Source organism: Aptenodytes forsteri, unplaced genomic scaffold (assembly GCF_000699145.1).
Source record: "Aptenodytes forsteri isolate BGI_AS27 unplaced genomic scaffold, ASM69914v1 Scaffold309, whole genome shotgun sequence".
Classification (NCBI taxonomy): domain Eukaryota; kingdom Metazoa; phylum Chordata; class Aves; order Sphenisciformes; family Spheniscidae; genus Aptenodytes; species Aptenodytes forsteri.
Genome location: NW_008795857.1, coordinates 2207501 through 2227840, shown reverse-complemented (window position 1 = coordinate 2227840; position 20340 = coordinate 2207501). Strand labels below are relative to the sequence as shown.

General features: G+C 37.7%; 1 protein-coding gene across 1 annotated transcript in view; it reads right to left on the bottom strand.

The window, feature by feature from the left end:
• The window catches only part of KIF6 (kinesin family member 6), a 209533-nt gene that overhangs the window by 10438 nt on the left and 178755 nt on the right, over positions 1-20340 (bottom strand). The window contains exons 17-19 of the mRNA XM_009283804.2: positions 18481-18531; positions 2993-3077; positions 1491-1628 (exon numbers count right to left, since the gene is read on the bottom strand). Coding sequence (XP_009282079.2) covers positions 1491-1628; positions 2993-3077; positions 18481-18531 — 274 coding nt within the window. The remainder of the gene's footprint in view (positions 1-1490; positions 1629-2992; positions 3078-18480; positions 18532-20340) is intronic.

Genomic DNA, 20340 nt, shown 5'->3' with positions numbered 1-20340 from the left:
CACTTGGACAAACACTTCTGAACAAAGAGAAAAGTGTTTAGGATTGGTTCAAGTATTTTTAAGCTCAAGTTACAGGTTTTTAATATGTAACAGCATGTGTTCGCCGATTTGAGTTTCTTAGGGAGCTCAGATGTATAGATAGGTCAGATCCAAGAAATCAATCCCAATTATTTTTTCCAGTTTTCTAATCTTCTACTGATGTATCATGAGAGGCCGAATCCAGGACCTCTCCTGTTAAGGGATAGAGAAAAATGTGCTCCAGTGGATTCAAGAATATTATTTGCAGTGCTTTGAAAAGCTTAAATATTTAGACAGGAGGGTGACTAAAACATTATCCTCTTTGCCACTAATATGGTTAGGGATTTTAACCTGAAAACTATTTTGCAATGATAACTTGAAGTTAAGCTAGTTAGGTGGCACTTTATGGATAACTAAAAGTTCCTCGTGTTAAGTTCCATATTTACTTTAGGCTGTTTTCTTAAAAACACAGTTTAAATTTATACTCATAAGAATTAAACAAAATACTGGCTAAACCCTTCTTTGTTTATAACAACTTTTCCCCAAGGAATAAATCTCTTCTAGTTAACAATAAATTATATGACATGTACTGCACTCAGCACTCCTTTTCATTAGGCTGATGTGCATTTCACGGCAGTGCTTTGCTGTGAGATGCCACGTCACTACTTGGAAGACATTAAAAAGGTGTCAGAAGGGGAGCATAAGAAAGCTATGTTGTTGTTTCAGTTGATCCCCCTCCGGACCCTCTTGTACTGTCTCTTATGTTTGTGAAACTGTGTAGCTTTCAGACTGACTGTGTTATGAACTTCTAATACACTGTTTAAAATGACATCTCTTTACTTCATTTTTACACAAGTCATTAAGTTAGAGCACTCTGTTTCTGCTGGGTTCGTAAACAGGCAATGATGGCAGTGGTGGGCCTCAGCTAGAGAGTGAGGGGACACACACTCTGTGCTGAGAGCTGCTGACCCTCTGGGAGCTTAGGAAAGCTGAAAGGTTACTAGAGTCTTTGCAAACAAAGGAAGCTAAAAACCAATTATGTTTGCTGGGATTTGTCCATATTACAGCTATGACTGCAATCTTCTAATACACATGTCATAAACCTGATGAAATCATAGTTTTGCTAGCAGTAAAAAAGATTATTTTTTCCAATCATCTCCTCTATTTGTTTTATGTTCCTTCAGAGTTTTCAGCATTTTGGGACTGTTCTTGGCTTTCAATCAAGTTGTTTGGGGGAATGTCAAAACCGAAAATAGAGCAGAAAGCAAGGACTTTGCTTCATTTGTGTTAGCTTCATACAAGCATAATTCACATTAGCTTTGTCTGATTTACATTGGCATAAGCACATGTGAATCAGGCCCCAAATCCCATCCTTCCTACTCCTTTCTATCTAGTCAATTAACTACTTCTTCAAGAAATGATTGAAGATGTTACATTTACAGGAAAATGGAAGAAATACAAAGTGATTTCATACCTGTAGATTTATTGACTCTTCGGACCACCAGACCTCAAAGTCTTTTTGCAGCTTCACCTTGACTTTTTCCATAAGAAGCTGCAGGTGCTCAATCTCTACCTTCAGCCCTTTCAAGCGATTGAACATTGTTTTATAACTAATATGAGAAGAAGAAAGTGTATTACAGATCTTCCAACACATATCTGAACAAAGCTTTATCCTACCTAGAACAGTTACAGATTTAAACTACAAAAGACTGTATAATAATAATCAGAGATGCAGGGGACACAGACAGAATGGTGGTAGGAAGAGACATCTCATATTTTGTAAGAGCTTCACTGGACAGTAAGTACAAGAAACTTATCCCACAAAGCTTTTATTTCACTAAAGAAATTAGTGAAATTCAAGTGGGATCAATATTGATTAACAATTAAAATACAGGTTCAATCAAATATGTCAATTATTTCTTTGCTTTCTCAGCAGGTTACCATTAATAAACAACTGGTCGCCAGAGCCTGGATTCAGATAGGAGCTGAGACTGATTCTGCTTTCAGATGGAAGCTTCGTTAACGAGGCCTCTTGGCTAACATATAGGTAGAGATTTACCAGTAGTATGAAATAGCCAGAAGTTTCCTCACAGATTGCACATAACATAAATGCTAGCAAATTACTTAGAACTGATATCCTTGCATCTATTTTCTTTTATCCTCCTGGCTACAGTGACATTAGAGCAAGGATTGGTTAACCAATGCATATTCTGCATCTTATTTACACTTTGTCAATCCTGTATAGCTTAAAGGCTTTCCTTAAGTCAAGGAAGGCAGGATATTTCTGAATCAACCAAAAAGGTTCACAATACATTTGGATTCAATCAACAAGTTTTTAACACTAATCTTCACGGAGGACATTAAGCTATTTTTATTTATTTTCAGCCATTAGCCCAAGCATAAATTTTCCCCACTCATGTACTGTGGCATCTTACAGACAAACCAACAGCATATACACAAATTTAAAAACTATTAGTGAACCACAAAACTGACATTTTAAAAATGTCAGAGCAAACCCTGAGGGTAGCTGTGTGTACAGAATTGTTCTTCACGGAGGACATTAAGCTATTTTTATTTATTTTCAGCCATTAGCCCAAGCATAAATTTTCCCCACTCATGTACTGTGGCATCTTACAGACAAACCAACAGCATATACACAAATTTAAAAACTATTAGTGAACCACAAAACTGACATTTTAAAAATGTCAGAGCAAACCCTGAGGGTAGCTGTGTGTACAGATATGTAATTGGAATACACTATCAGTATAATTTATCTTCTGAAGGATGGCAGAAGTTTGAGGTGGAAGTAATACCGGTTTTTTTCTTCTTCAATTTGTGTTCGAAGTTTCTCTTCTACCGGATCAAGCGTATACAAACCCTGAGGGTAGCTGTGTGTACAGATATGTAATTGGAATACACTATCAGTATAATTTATCTTCTGAAGGATGGCAGAAGTTTGAGGTGGAAGTAATACCGGTTTTTTTCTTCTTCAATTTGTGTTCGAAGTTTCTCTTCTACCGGATCAAGCGTATGTAGCTCTTCAGAAGGACTGGAAATAGCTATAGGAGAAATTATCAGGTGTAAGCAATGACCATATGATGTCAAAAGAATCAACTTTTAATTAGAATAAAAACTATTTTTTAAGAGGTAGGTGATGAAACAGGGGTCATTAACAGTTTCTATCTTCTGGAAATGTTTCTTCAAATCCCTCATTTAGGCCTTACTTAGTATAAGAGACACTCAATAATTAGTGATTTGAATCCAGCTGCTTTTATTTTTTTTTTTTTTCGGTAAAGACTGGAATATTCATTTTAGGTATGAATAAAAGTGAATTTGCCAGTCCATGTTAAAAGTTTGTCTTGGGCATAAAATCCTACCAAATGCATTCAACCTGACAGTTTTGGCTACAAAGACAAGACCAGAACAGCAAAGTTGTTGCGAAAAGAAGATACAACAGTAGCTGTGCTGGTGCCTGGAAATAGAGTAACAGAAAGAAGAGTAAAAGACAAATCCTGAAGGAGAAATTAAATTTGGTAAGCAATGAATTCAGACAGTTAGTATAAATAAAGAAAATGTCCTGAAACTACGTGAGAAATTTTTCAAGGTAAAGGAGAGCTGAGGAAATACCTTAGGAGTAGCCTGAGTTAACCTAAGAAAGCAGCTTAGGATTTCCCTATCCTATAACAGAGCTAGTTAGCATGCGGTACACAATATGCTTATTCTGAGAGATGGCAAAACAGTCTTTCCATCATGGGTTATATGTTCAGCAGTGAAAGGAAATGTGAAGTTACCTACTAGCATTACAACAGTTTCTGTTTCTAGGATGAATGAGAACAGTTTAAAGTTCCCAGGAAAACACATTTAACGTTTTTAACTGAAGAAAAATGAAAGAAACAAAAGATTTGCTGTACAATACAGGCAAGTTTCCATCCCAGCTATTATTTCTGCCAAGAAAGTAAATTTTGCATCAACCTGTCATGAGGCCTGAGGAGTGTACCCTCTCTTCAAGGAGAGGAATTCTGTCTGGAACAAGAGGGCAGTAATGACCCCTCTCTGCCTGTCAGCATGCCAGCTGAAACCGTTAATCTTTTGTTGTAGCACCCTGTAGCTTAATACAGATGAAGCTGAAAAGCATTTTATTTCATTTAGAGTACTTAGGCCAAGGTGGACAAAGCCCATGCGCGATTCTCATTTCATACATTGAAAGGCTTTGCTAGATGTGCAGATTACAAAAGAAGGATAGGGCGAAGACATTTGTGGTGGAGAGGGTACCCTCAAAAGATTAAAAAACAAATTGTTTGGAATGTTAAAGTGAACACGCAAGCCAGGAGGTGCAAACGTCATGGCAGAGGAGATGCTACAGCAGTGGCATTATATAACAAGTTATATCCAAACACAATGGATAATAAGAAGGCCACCATAATCATACCAGAACCTTTAAGGAAAGCAGTAAACCCTTCAATGATTACAGGGGATCAGGATTTTCTGATTTGTCAGATTTCATCCTCAGGAGAAGGCATAATGTGGGAAAGTGCAGAGCTACACAGGGAACTTGTGGGGAGACTCTCACAGAAGCTCCTGAGGCTTCATACTTGTTCTGACCTTCATGAATACGCAGCATCAGGCTTGAGAGGAATGTGCTCTTGTGGAACAAACTGAAATGTTTTAGGGAGTTACTGCCTCCCAAGTGAGCCATGCTCACAGACCACGTGAGCATCCTTAATGAGTTTCTGTGCAAAGCCAGCCAGACTTAGCTTGAGCTGCCTTCAGCAGTGGTTAAAGGGGATTCTCCTGAGCACACTGAAGTGCATTTGACCTATAGGCACAGTCTGTTATGGTGTCTGAGTTCAGGAGGTAGCAGCTCTAGCCCCTTATAATGAAGGGAAATAATACAGAGTGGAAGACAGTAACATCTTAAAATGGTAATGCTGTTTCGGAAGGGAGGACTTCCCTACATGAAAACATCACCAAATTCTGCTAGTCATTACAGAGGGGTGCAAGGCCATAATATTGCAGCTTTCCTTCCCTGACTTATTTGGACATCTAGTACTTGGAAAAAATATTTTTGCACTAGCTCTGAAAGGGCAGCCAAACTTAAGTAGAATTTTGTCACTTATATATAAAAACACCAAGAAAAATGTTTTTCTGCTGCTGATTACACGCTGCAGAAGGGATTATTTGGTTGCAAGTTACCTTCAGAAATAATAATAAAGCCTTTTATATGAGACGAATACTTCTATCACACAAAGGCCCCAGCATCCTCAACCCTGAATACAGCTACACCCATTATCTCTCGCAATATGCTGGTGATGAAAACAAGAAACACTGCTGTGGGCAAGGTGAGCAGCACAAAGTTTTGTACATGTACAGAATGGAAAGAGATGAGTACACTGCAAGGCCCCGTAAGGGCCCCAGCAGCAAAAATAGCATTGGATATTTCATCAGGCAAACAGCTAAAACTTAGACATCCATCACTGTGTTCCAGTCACAAAAGCAGAAGAGATCTGATCACAGTGTCAGGTGAAGTCCAGTGGTAAGTCAAGTCCAGGACATGCCTACTTGGGCACTGCTTTGTAAGTTCTCTGGTCTCTTTTCCCATGCGGTTGCAGTCTCCATTTCAGCTTTTTGTCATGCCTGCTCATTGCAACAATGTGCTTTTGAACTGAATAACATTCTACTCTAAAGACTAGACATTTTTAAATCTGCCTACTGTAATATATACAGACGAACACATGGCTCTTTCCTGATATTCCAAGCAAAAGAGATCTATGGTCTGGTAGAGTGTATTTCAACCCTTTTGTTTGCTGCTGCTTCTGCCTTCTCATTCCCTGCTACGTTTTTTCTTCTCCCCTCTCCCTTTTACCTTTCCTAAATCCCTGCAGTGGCCTCTTTCTGCCCCTGGGCTCCTGCTGCTGCTGCCTCACACCCCTCTCCTCCCGTCAGCCCAGGCAATTTCAGCTATCGCTGAAGCTAGGAAGCTAAGGCAGAGGTTACTGGCTCATTGTATCTCATGTCTAGTGTTAGCATTCTCCAGTACGCAGGCTCAGTTTTTTAAAAATAACATGAGAGGGACAATTGAGTGAATAGACAGTAAAACATAGAAAGCATAATGTTTACTCACAAATCTAAGATAGATACCTGAGAAGAAATACTTTCTTTTTGCTACAGGTTTTTATTCCTCTAAATAGTTTCTTTTTATTGTATATACCTGCCTGCCCATGCAGAAACAGAAAATATTTACTAAAACATCAAATAATTTTATCTATGAATTAACCACATATATATGAAGTACATGTAAATTACGAAAAACTGAAAATTCATGACACCAACTTTTGCCCATATACATTAAAAAATTTGCAATACATTAAAAAGTGCAGAGGTGTTACTGCTGAAATATTAACTATCAGATACAATTTCTGCAACTGCACAGAAGAACACAAAGTGGTATCTGCTTTGTTCACTCAGGGTTGACTTTTAATTCATTGATTGACAGTTTGTCATATGAAACTTGATTGTACAGTCTAGGTCTATGCTTTTAGAGCATCAACTGAGATGAACCATTCAGCTGATGTGCAATTATCACATGCACTCCTGGTGCCCCAGTGACCCCTTCCGGGAAACAAATGCAGTTGGTGCAATTTGATCCCGGATAATGCAGACCCAGGTTTCAGGGGTGCAGGGGAGGTATGACATGCATGTTTAGGAAAACATTGCCTCTGTGTATACTAGGGGTTTCTGTTGGCATACCTCCATCCAATTCCATACAACAGAGTTATTTTAGCAGAAGTCAGCAATGTACTCATAAGGAGTATTAGTTCCTTTACATTAGCGTAACTGCACATACAGCTGAGTGGCAAAACTTATGAATCCTACGTTGTGAAGTCTTTTGTTAAGAGTACTGAGTCACACGATGTAAAGAAGAGATTTTGACAGTGCTACATTGGGTAGTGAAATAGCTAGCAACTTTTATATTTCTCTTCAGGCTAACTGTTTTTGTTTCATCTTCAGATACAACCCATTTGGTGAAGTGAGACAGAAGATACAATTGATACCAGCTGCCTGCTTAAAGAGGAAGGTGAGCTTTGCATGAGTTGACACTCAGTTCATATTATAAAGGTTTGTGGGTTTTGGGGTTTTTTTCATCAAGAAGATTGTAAGAGGCATTTTAAGACATAATGATTTTATTGTAATGTAAGGGCCAATTTTGGAGCACAGGAAGTAGTAAATTTTACAACACATTCCACATGACCAAATCACATAGTACCAGAAAGAAATGATAGCACCTGCTAACTGGATCACTCTTTCAAAGCAGTATGGCAAGCACGGATGAAAAACACTATTTTTAGCATGAGATACCAAGTGTTATCACCATAGTTTACTGCAAGCTGGCAACGACTTGAAATACTCTGGCAGATTCTTGTCTACAGTCAGAAAATTTTGCAAGAAACTCTCTGTGACCCTGAACTTTATACTCTCTGGGGTGCTCATATATTTCTCGACCTGAGTGTATCCTAGAAGTCAAACTCCTAGGGATTTATTGTCTTGTGCCTCAAATAACATTGTGCCCTGCCTTCCAGCTGTACTTTTGCAGTCAAAGATTTTCATTTTTTTCACTGCATAGTCTTGTGTTTATCTGCTTAAATTTACAGTCACTTGAAGTAACAAAATTTAGAATTGACTTCAGTATCCAGTTAATATTTTTAATGCTTTATTTCTCAGCTTTGCAGCTTTTGGCAAACTCAGGCTTTAGTGCTTTCAGACTGGAGCATATGCTGTCATTTGGGTTTTTTAAAAAGAACTACCCATCCATTGTTTTTCAGGGTCAGCTTACAAGTAATTCTCCCTTTCTTCTTTCTTATTCCTCCCCTGGGCCATGTCAACCTATGTTTGTCACCGGGCACCACATATGTGCCTTATAAAAAAGCAAAGATGGGTATGCACAATGAAACTCAGGAGAAGATGAAAATACCCTAATGTCTGGAAGTGTTTATATTGTGGATTTTAAAGCAATTTACCCCTTATCCTAGTGGAATAGATTTTTTAAAATTTCAGCCAGTTGTTCATGAGCATACATTGAAACAGTCTGTCTTATTTTCAGCACTTTACAAGTTTGTGCATGTGTGGGGGATTAAGGGCATGTGTATTTTGTTGATTTTTATTTTTATTTTAATCACTGAATTTAGTAAAAGGGTCCATCAATATGCTGCTTTTCTTTGTATCATTGTATTGTTTATTGTTTTGCTGGCTTAATATTGGCTCACACTAACTGACTTCCAATGCACACCTGGAAAGTGGAGCTATTTCTTCCAGTCTCTGTGAGCTGTTTTGGCTAAATACAGACTCACACTTCAATTCCCTCAAGTTTCTTCTTTGAAACTAGTCATCCATGTATTTGCTCCTGAAAATACATGGCATATGAAACAGAAGGCGTTGCCTTCATGTCAGCTGCAGTCAAGCCATAAAAGTTTCTGAAACCATTGTGGCTAAAAGTTCTCTGTTGGTTTCCAAATATACAAGTACAATATACTGAAAAAAAAACCCAAAACCAAAAAAGCAGCTTCAAGTTTAATATGTTCCATACACGCCACTTGATCTAGTGGAATAGTAATATAGCTGGGTCTTAGTCAGAAAACCCCTACTAACTCAAATTCTTGCCTACGCTTAATAAATGCATTTTATCATTTGATTACATGAGATCATGAGATTGTTGCATCATTTATCTTGTTCATAACATTAGATAAAACCATACCTGATATTTGAATGATCTTTCTCTGCCTCCCAAGGAGGCGTGTGGTTTGACATCCATAAGTTTTGAGGCTTTGTTAGCATTCATTTCTACAATATCCAAGAGCTTTCATGGGAAAAAAAAGTCTCTTTGCTAAGTTTTGTCATGCTCTTCTTGAAAGAAAAGGATGGAAAACACTTCTGAAGTTGGTAGCTTACCATGAAGCCCAGCCATTAAGAATACACTGCCACCAATGCGCAGACCGCAGTTGCAATAAGACAGCACCATAACTTTTGTAAAGCAATGCCCAGTCAAGATAAGAACTTGACTGAGAATAATATAGCACAACCTTACTGAGAATAAGAACTATCTAAGGGTGCTAAAGGTGCAGTCACACTGAGTGTCACAGAGCATAGAAGAGATACTGAAGCTTAGTGAATCCATATTTCTTGCTGGGGATTCTCAGATAAGCAGATGTACAGTTCTCAGTTCGGAGAAGTGCCAGCCTTACTGTGCATAAGCAATATACATAGGCATGCACAGTAAATCCTGGACTTGCAGGTCACATTTAGGAATGCAATGCACATAGCAACTGTGGGATCAGTTCAATAGGTCTAATGTTTCTAAAAATGATGGGTGTTTTACCTGCATTCCGCATGGAACTCTGGCTGTGGTAGTCAGTACAAACACTCATGACAATGCACAAAAGCATTTATTTTGGACTGTACATTGAATTTATAGCAGTGTCATTTGAAAGAATATTAAGGAAAAATAAGCATACATGTTTTATACCTAACTGCCTCTGTTTCAGCTGTGTGTACGTATAGATGAGTCATGCAACTGTCGTGTCACTTCAGGTTAGACAATAAAAGAGATTTTGACCTTGATTCAAGAGGTGAATGCTAACCAAACAAATGTATATGGTAGTATCAGCCTGAACAATTTTGATCTTTCTGCTACAAGGTATTAGTAAAAGACCTTTCATTTGCAAGAGAGAAGTAGAGGAGATGGAAAACAGAAAGGAAAAATACACCATTGTTGATGAAATCAATATATTATGAGCATGGGTTGCACTGTACAATGTTTAGTTTAATCCTTGCCCTAAATAAGACAAAAAGTGTTGAGCCTAAAGCACCTCTATCAGGAACCTGATTTTTCTTCTGCGCAAATAGCAGAGAATATGTGCTAAGTCCCCACCTCAGTTAAGTGTACAATAAAGACCAAAGTATGACAGAAGTTTTGTTTCCACTCTCCCAGCTGGCTACTCCATTTGCCCTCTAAAAGAGTTTCTTGAATGCTTTTCTAAATGTTGGTATGATGTATGAGTTTTCCAGAAAATTTCTGAAGCCACAACCATAGGATTTCATGTCAGCAGGAATGTTATTCTTTAAGAAGATTCATTTTGATGTTGTTCAGTGTTCTGGCACATGTGCTAGATCAGGGCCATATACAACTTGGGCAGCTGTGGGGACCAGATTATGTTTTTGGGACCCTCTGTCCCTGCTGGTCACACTCATATCCCACGTTGAGTGCCACACTTTTGCTGGTGTTCCCATGCACATACCCATCGGCTGCAGCTGCAGAACAGCTAGGCTGTCTGTGCTGGGCTACCAGGTCAAGAAGGTTCAAGAAGTATACATGTATTTAGGCATTTCTCATAACTCAGACAGCTCTTTCCTGTGACCTGTGAAGGAAAGGACATTGAGCTTGATGTTCTGGTAGCTGCTGGCTGAATTACACTGTAGTGTATACTGAGAAGAGACAATCCTGACATATCCAGAAACAATTACAACTTATCCACAAGATTCTTATCTGGAGAAGTATATCCAATCTCTGCACTTTTGTGGGATACTAATAGTAACTACTTGTTCTAAGTTATTATTTTCTTTGATCTTAAACATGCAAAAATTTTTGAGCAAAGAAGTATTGAACTAATTTCTTTTAGCCATTTCAGCAAAACGTAAAATGGAAGAAGTTTTTCACCAGATTTGCAGCTTGTTCTGAAACACTGGATACCACATTAGCCATGCTATTTCTCATTCACTCCTTGTCCTGTGCTTTGCATGATCAAATGGAAATTGCTATTCTAGGTCTGACCTTTACCTTGAAAAAATCAAAGCAAATACAGATGTGAAAGAGCTCGGTTTGTTGTTTACGGTTCATTAGATTACAGAACTTTTGTTTGTTACAAAGAGCTCTCACCGAGGAAACCTTGACTGATATAGAATTAGTCAAGCTGCCCAACACACCCACTGGACATGGCCAGACGAAAGAAGTTTGCAGCACCTTAAACTGTAAGTTACTCTTAGTTATCCCACCAGCTTCATAGAGCCAATAGAGATAAGCTACTCTGAGACATAGTGAAGCTAAAGCAAACAAGCTTAAGCCTAGAATCAGTAGACCGTGCATAAAACCAGATTTATTTTTTGCTCATTCCACCTCAAGCCCTGTCTTAGAATTACAGAATCACTCTGGTTAGAAGGGACCTTAGAAGGCTGCGTGGTCCAACCTGCTGCTCAAAGTTGGGTGAAAACTGAATCAGACTAGGTTGTCCAGACATGTCGTGAAAAACTCCAAGGACAGAGATCCTGCAAACTTCTCTGAGGACCTCTTTCAATGTGTAACTATCCTCATAGCATCTTTTTCCTAATACCTTAATTTTAGTAGACCAAATTAGAGAATTGAGAGCTTCATCTCCAGATTCTGTCCTGCTTACTTACTAGTCACGAGAAGGAGTCTCTAAATAATAATGTAATTCACACTGAACTTTTCAGTATTTCAGAAGAAATACTTACTGCAAGAAAGCTTACAGAGACTGCAAGCTGTTCCAACAACAGTGAAATGCTAAAGTCAGTGTCAGTAAAACAGAACTGGATAGCTGTGCTACAAGTTCATGACTCCTAAAAAAAAAAATCACTTGATCCAAAGATGTCTTTGCTCTTTTTTGAGATCTGATAAGCTGAAGTGGAATGGGTCACATGGGAAGCTTAATAGGAACACACAAGTAATCTCAGAATTTTCTGATTTTTGAGAACATTTTTGCAAAGGTTTCCAGTAAAGATGCAGTTCTTGAAGACACAATGAAAGAGAAAACTCATGGCTGCCTCTATAATTTAGCATTGCATCTAGTAAAACCTGCTAAAAAGAGTAAAAGAAAAAACACAGCAACAGATAAAACTACGAAACACCCTAGAAAGACTGAAGAGAAACTTATGGAAAGAAAAGTCTGTGTGGGCTTGAGGCCTGAAGGGACAGGTTTAAGAAGTGTCTTCTTATTACAATACAATCCTACAGTTTTAAACTTCATTCCTACATAATACTGGGAAAACCCCAAAACATATTACCTAAGAAGAAACCTCAAGTACTGCTGCAAGGGAATCATTGCTACTTGTCTAGCTGCTGCTTCAAATCCATGGTTCTTTTTCCCGATTCTATTTTTCCCGATTCTAATAATCTTCACTGAAGAACTTGGTACATACAAAAATACAAAAGCTCTTCAAGAGCTCAGAGTTTTAGCCATATACTGTGTGGACTTGAAGGACAAAATAGCATGTGAAACCAGCAGAGTAAGGCTGTTATGGTGTGTAACTTCACAGTTACCGCAGGCTAAAGTCTATGCTTTTTTCCTCCAAGACAAATCTGGAATAACTACAATGACTTAAATACACTGCAGTAACAAGAAGCTATAAAGATCCTCTAATCTACTTATCCTATATAATTATTTATATATGTTTTCAAAATTAATTGTCCATCAGTATTTCAAGCATTTGCTTAAAAACTGATTTGGTAAATATTTCTTAAAACACTTCATATGTTACAATAATTGCACAAAGCAAATTTAAAAGTATCTTTATCTTTGTCAGAGTAAAACTCTTATTTAAAAAAAGGCAGAGAGGCACTGGTTTCTGAATTTTCAGCCAGTTTTGCTACGGATATCTTTGTCTTAGCAATAGTGAAAAATCATCATCCTTTTTATAAAGCACAATCTTACCAGCTTTCTGTCAGTCTCAGAATTCCAAAAACTAAACCTTAATGCAAAGCATTTCTGACTTTTTTCTTTTGAAATAGAAAGACTGAAGAAATGAAACCCATCACTAAAAACAGTGGCCTTGATACCACTAGAGGTCACCCTAGGAATAAAATCAGCGCACTGCATGCACAAGAGCAGCGAACTTTACAAAAACACCGCTGTTGCTTGAGACCTCAAGCACAAATATATAGAAGAACATAACACACAGAAACATTGTGCATATCAAAATTGTGAATTTCTACGAGAAATCTTTCGCTTATTCTGAGGCCATTGCAAACTGACTACATTGCTCTTTTTTTTTTTTTTTTGGCTAAAAGTAGCATATTCTATAGACTGGAAATACATGAACCCACCTACATGGTTTTAGAGGAAGCCTCTTTGGATGCCTAGAAGCACTGGGGACAAGTTGCTTTATCTCTTGTAAAAAAAAAAAATCTTAAAATTCTGGACTTCAAACATTATTTCTCTAAAGTGCTTTATTTAGCTCATACATAAGATATCATTTTTCAGCACCAGGAATGATGGTCTTAAAACAGGCCATCTATTATTCTCCATGGACCGTGTTGGATTTGTGTGGGAAAACACAGACTGACACTTTCCTCAGCTTCCACCATTTTGTGATTGAAAACACTTGTGTCTCTTCATTTCATGGCATTAGTACAGATCAAGACTCTGCCACTTCATATGAACAAAGTTAAAAGGCATCTCAGTTACAAGATGTAAAGCAGCGAAAGAAACTGAGCTCATTTTATTTAAATATGGATTTATTTAAATAAAAGATTAACTCTGATGTAAACCAGCAGTTTGGAAGTGCTATGTGCTTTCCATTCACACAGATCACAGCAGATAAGTTCAAGACAGTTATTAACTATTAGCCTAATTAATGTTATATATGTCTGTAGGATGCTGCTATGGTTGCCGAGAGAACTATTACACACTTCCTAAACATACCTTATATCCTCACCAGATAAAAAACATGGTGGCCCAGCCTTTCTAGTGGCATGGGCTGTATTGAAAGTGTTCAAGGTCAGGTTGGACAGGGTTTTCAGCAACCTGATCTAGCGAAAGAAGTCCCTGCGCATGGCAGGCGTGTTGGACTAAATGATCTTTAAAGGTCCCTTCCAACCCAAACCATTCTGTGATTCTATGATATCTCACTCTGGACAAGTGGGAGCTGCAGTTCCCAGTTCTGCCTCTCCAGATATGCAGAAATGCGTCAGACAACATATTTGCATCCCATCAGGTATAGGATATATGGTAGTGGCAGCTTCTCGGAGCACCACAAACTAGTGGTGGTGCTATTGGAGGAATAGTTTCTTTGAAATTTTTTCCTAGCACTGGCTGGATCATTCCTGCAGTAGTTACCCTGATGCATTATACAGCACTGTCTGTCCCTGCTTTATTCTGGTACTGATCACGCTGTTCTTTTACTTCTAATCAAGGAAAGGTGAGGAAGCACAATGAAACTCACTATAAAGAAACACAGCAGGGTAGGAACAAGGGCATAAAGTGATACTAGTATCTTTAGAACAGGTATGTAACTTAGAAAATGTAGGAAAAGATGACTTAGACACTAGTATCTTTAGAACAGGTATGTAACTTTGAAAATGTAGGAAAAGATGACTTAGAGCTATAGAGAGAACAAAGATAAGGAGAAAGCTCTCTGGTTTTGCTTAAAAAAAATGTGTGTTACAAATCCAAATATAAAAATAACAGATGCCAAAATCCTTGCTCTCAGGCATTTGCCACTCTAAACCAAATGCTGGTCTGCATTTTTGGGGATTCAAATGTATCTGTTATTTCTGACTTACCTAGTCATTTTATTTTTCGTGAGGAATGGGCTTTTTCAAAGGAAGTTTGCTCAAAAAAGAACTTGGGAACAGCTCTTTGAATAACAGCAGAAATATAAAATCTTATTTCTAAAAGCCAAGTTACGAAACCTGGGAAAACAAGGGTTTTTTTAATAAAATGTTGATAAAACCGGGCCTTAATGCTGAAATCCTTACAAAGGATGCAGATTCATTACAAAGACCTATATTTGCCATCTTTACCCATGTTAGATTGTACCTATTTTTTTTTTCTTTTCAAATAGCTCTACAGAGACAATGCAGTTGGACAGAAAGAGAGAGATTAATCTGGTCCCAACAATGGTCCCTAGAAGCAGAAAGGTTTTGCCATCCCTTGATGTTTTCAGGAGAATCCCAAAAGAACTGATAGGTTGCTACTAGCCCAGATTTCAAAACTTACATAAAAAGAGAAGAGAAGCTCATGGAGAACAAGATGAATAAGAAAAACACTTGAAATGGAAAGCTGCAAAACTGCATTTCAGCTGAACTGATAAAGTAACTGCAATTATCGATAACGAGGAGCATGCTGTGCTGAAGATGCTGCATCACTGGCCGCAGACTCTACCATTCACGTTAATTTAGAAAACATGTTTCATACTGCACATAATGAATGACTCCTCTGTGTATGAAGCATTGTCAGGATTTGTTTGAAGCTAACTGAACAGCCTGGGGGACTTGTAAACGTTTCTGCTGATATGGACAGATCAGCCAGGAGTATGTTCAAGGGTCCTCCCTAACTTCCAGAGCTGACCCAACAGAGGCCTCTACTCGAGATGTAGTTGAATAGGTGAAACTGTGTTAGTCTCAGTTCAGTTGCTTCTGTTATGGAAAGTTATTATACAAAACAAGCCTTTGCTAGCATGACTGCATCCCCATAGAAGTATCTTCCCATTACAATATGTCATAGGATTTCCTATGTCATCAGGCAGGTCCAGCTTAGGATTCAGTCTTCCCCCAGTGCTGGTGAATATTATTACATAGCTTGATTGTCTGTTTGTAATCATGTTCTATCAATGCAAAATGGGAATAGGATAATGAAGAATCAGGTCCTGTATTTTACCAAAACGCTAGTTTAGAGCATCTTAAGATAATGCTTCATTGGAATCATATAAAATATGTATTTTCCTCCTACAACATTTCAAACCCCAGGGAAAGCTTTTGTTTCCACTCTTTTCTTCCATCTTTTCCACTCAGAAGCATGCTGGTGACCCAATGTTTTTGCTCTGTCAGTATTTCAATAGTGTGCACATTATTTCATTTTAAATACTGCCTAAAAATGCAGTTAAGCATGTTATTCTGAAAGATCTTACTGAATAAAAGAAGTTATTTGCATAATAAGGTATTCTTACAATTAATAAAGATGTAGGTCACACTGAGAGTGAATCCTTGCAATTTTACACAAAGTATTCAATGTTTCTGGTTGTGTACTGAAAAACATGGAGCACTCCCTTCCCTCCAATGAAACCTCCCATCTATTTGTGTCCTTTGTTACCTCCCAGCCCATGGTGTTTTAAAAGAGATAGCTAAGAACAATGGGCTAAGTAGTGGCGTTTTCCTTCAATAAGAAAGCCACATCTTAAGCATAGCCATGAGGGAAACAGGTCTACACTGTTTAAAATCCAACTAGAATAGCTTCTTAAAGAGTTTTAACCATAAAATGCTTCAAGTTAAGAAAAAAAAAAAAGGCAGCTGGAAGATGTTATCTTGGTTCCTAATTGAAACAATGGTGTGTTTTGTTTCATGTTGGGTTTTCAACAGACTTAATTAGACTTTTTACCATGCAGTTTTCATTTAAAGATATCTTGATGACATTCTGGTCATCAAGAAGATCCTGGGAGACTTGACACCTGTTAGTCCTTGGAAGAACATTCATCCAAAAAGGCAGGCAGGCAAATAATACTCCCCAAATCATAGAATAAATATTAAGTCAAAATATCTAGAGTATTTAAAAGAATAATGAAGGGGAAAAAAAAAGTGGAAAATACTTTGTGCGGTCCAGACTTAGTGATGATAAGCAGATAGTAGTGCTCAAAACAAAAGCCAAAAACACATGGGTTGCCTGCTATATTGTGAAATACTAGTAGAATATTTACAATGTGAATGTAGAGCTGATAAAGTCACTACTATGTCATTTCCTAAGGACACGAAAAAATTATGCTTACCTATTTTATGAAAAGCAGCTTAGATAGTTATTGAAAACAGCATTTGCAACACAATTTTCTATATAGTAAGAGATCAGTATACAAGACCAGATGTTACCATGCAGATTGAAACATACAGTCAGAATACATCACTTCATTTTTTGAAACACTGAATAAGGAATCCTCATAAACAGCATTGCTATGATTCATTTTGATGTAACTTCTTCAAGTGGCATAAAATTAGTAAATAGACAGCATTAAAACCTGGAGTGAATTGAAGAAAGAATTCCATGTTATACTGAAGATATCACCTTTAGATTGAACTTCAGATACTAGAATAGAATAGAATAGAACAGAACGGAACAGAACAGAACAGTTCAGTTGGACAGGACCTACAACGATCATCTAGTCCAGCTGCCTGACCACTTCAGGGCTGACCAAGTTAAAGCATGTTGTTAAGGGCATTGTCCAAATCCTTCCTAAATGGCATCGACCACCTCTCTAGGAATCCTGTTCCAGTGTTTGACGACCTTCTTGGTAAAGAAATGTTTCCTAATATCAAGTCTGAACCTCCCCTGATGCAGCTTTGAACCATTCCCACGTGTCCTGTCACTGGATACCAGGGAGAAGAGATCAGCACCTCCTTCACTTCCCCTTCTCATACTGATCAAAATAAACTGAGTTTGACTCCTGGGCTTTATTGACATGGTCAGCATTAATTTTCAGTGCTGATTTTTAAATAAAAATAAAAAAGGATAAAGGTATAAAATAATAACATCATCAATAGAGCTTCTGGGAGTAAAGAAAGCCCCCAAATTTTCTGTCTCTTATTAAGAGACAAATATTGTTCACTGTGTTATGTATATACATATATCTATATACATAGAAATAAAACCATCAACTGCAATCTGGTCTGAGTTAGCTCCATCTTTTCTGTGAAGAAGGTCCATGAAGGCACATTTTGGGATTCTTTTATGGATCTAGGTGAGGGGGGCTTAAACTGTTATTGCCCCAGCATTTTTCTGTCACATTTTAGCTGAAGTTACTGTCCCAAAAGTGGAATTCTCATACGAACACTCCTAGGCTGTTTCAGTACAAAGTCAGTGGAGTCAGCTTAAAGCATCTTAAACCAAATTTGGATGACTTTACACTTATGTGAACAACTTACATAGACACTTTTAGCTTCACAGCTGTGTCAACAGAAACTGCAAGAAATAACTTCTCAACTTCTATAACTAGATGCAAAAGAAATGGCCTGTATATGCCTTCAGTCCATCTTGGAATGAGGAAAATTAAAAAGGATGTCAGACAGATTGTGGCAACATGGCTAGAAACTCAGTCTCAGGACAAATCAATGTCTGTTAATGGGAATTCAAATTAGAGTCATCAGAAAGCAAAAAAAACCCCTAAAAATGAGGAGAGCTTAGATGTCTCTGTTCTTGTTTTGGTCAGCCTGAAAAGAAAGCAAGCCAATACCAAACCCCCAAACCTATAAGACTTTTGCATTATTTTTCTCACCACCCATAAAATCAGATGCCTTTTGAGCCAAGTCTCTGACAAAGTTCACAGAGTCCATGTTCTTTATGGTATGGACTATTGTAGAAATATTGTGGCAAAAACTGTCAGAAAATACAACCTGCCCCACAAGCAGATTCAGCCCTGGGAGAGAGCTTGTTGCCCCTGTCGTATCCTATTGTATATGAAATGTTTTACTTTTACCTAGAGCTGCCCTCTGAATGTGCCTCTGGTTTATTTCTCCTTTCAGATGGTCTGTAAAAAACACAAAATGCAAACAGTTAGAATTCAAAATGTCAAAAATCAATGAAGTCATTGCTTATTTCCCACCATTTGAAAACCCCTGTGCTGCTGGCCAATTTAAGGGTTTTTTTTGTGATCCACAGGATAAGTAGTTTTCTGAGCTCTCTCCTTCTCGCTACCACAAGTAAACAAGTAGGCACAATTTGGCTCTACATATCCTCAGATTTAACTTTGTCCAGTAAGAAAGACTGAAAATGAAGATATTTACTGTCAAGCACTTTCACAGGATAATGATCTCCTGCAGCTAGATACAAAAGAAGTCCAAGTGAGGCTAGAAGACATGCAGAATTCCAAGTATTTGTTCAAACAGACTTATAGGCGCTAGCGGTGGAAATGAGATATTAGGTCATCCAGTCCACCTCTTTGCCAGTGAAGAATCGGTTCCCTACAGTGCATTTTTTCCTGTTTGTCCAGCTCAGTTTTAAATATCCCATGTGCTAGAGCTTCTGCAAGTTCTACTACTCAACAGAACTCACTATGTACATGTCATTGGTCTTTGATCGAAATTTTTCTTTAATTTCATTATCTCATTATTCCTAGTTAGGCTCCCATGCTCCATATAATTCACCTTTACCCTTCTTTTATTAATTTCCTCCTTGATCTATGACACTGTTCCAGTTCACCAATTATTTCAAACGATAATTAGATTACCACATGGGAAGCCATTATTCATAGATATTAATGGAACCAATAAAGGAAAAACATAACCTTAAATGTGCAATTTCAGCAGTATATGTGTTCTGAGGGAGGATGGGATTATGTCTTTCAAGTTTTCAAATTAAAACAATTTCTAAGCAGAGACTTTTTTATAATCTTTACTAAGCTACACATCTGGATACCAGGGAAAGAAAAAAAAAAATCTATGCTGGATTCACTTTTTTTTCCCCAGACCTGTGATTATGTATATTATATTAGCATGCATTCAGAATTAAAAATATCCTTTTGCTTACAAGTGAAGACTTACAGAGTAAGGTAATCAGAGCAAATTAAGTTGTTAAAAGCTGCCAAATGCTTAACTGGAGAATGAAAAACCATTTAAATTCACAGGTCATGAGAATTAGACTGTTGTGGTTTAACCCGGCAGGCAGCTAAATACCACACAACTGTTCACTCACTCCCCCCTGCAATGGGATGGGGAGAGAATCAGGAAAAAGGTAAAACTTGTGGGTTGAGATAAAGACACTTTAATAGGACAGAAAAGGAAGGGAATATAATAATAATGATAAAAGAATATTCAAAACAAGTGATGCACAATGCAATTGCTCACGACCCGCTAACCGATGCCCAGACAGTTCCCGAGCAGCGGCTGCGCCCCCCCCGGCCAACCTACTAGGAAGAAAATTAACTCTATCCCAGCCAACACCAACTGTTCTATGAGCACCAAAGAACCATGAAAAATTAAACTTCTTTGGGAATTATAAGAATAATTGTTAAGTATTTAGTAGCATTGTAGAATAGGTATTATATGTAATACATTGCAGTATAACAGCCAAATTATGTTGTTTTGAATGTTTTTAGAAAACAAACCAAACCAAAACAAAACACCCTGCCTACTCTTGTCCATAAAACAGATATTGCAGATTCCTATTTTTCTGCACAGGAAGTTTTATTCTTTCCAATTATTTCTATTTAAACCAATGAATTCTTCTGTACTTAAAGTTATCTGTAAAATTAAGAAAAGCCTTCAGCTACTGAGAAACAGGTTAACTGAAAGAACTAACATCACCTACCCCAGCTATACCAAATAAACCCTCCATCTCA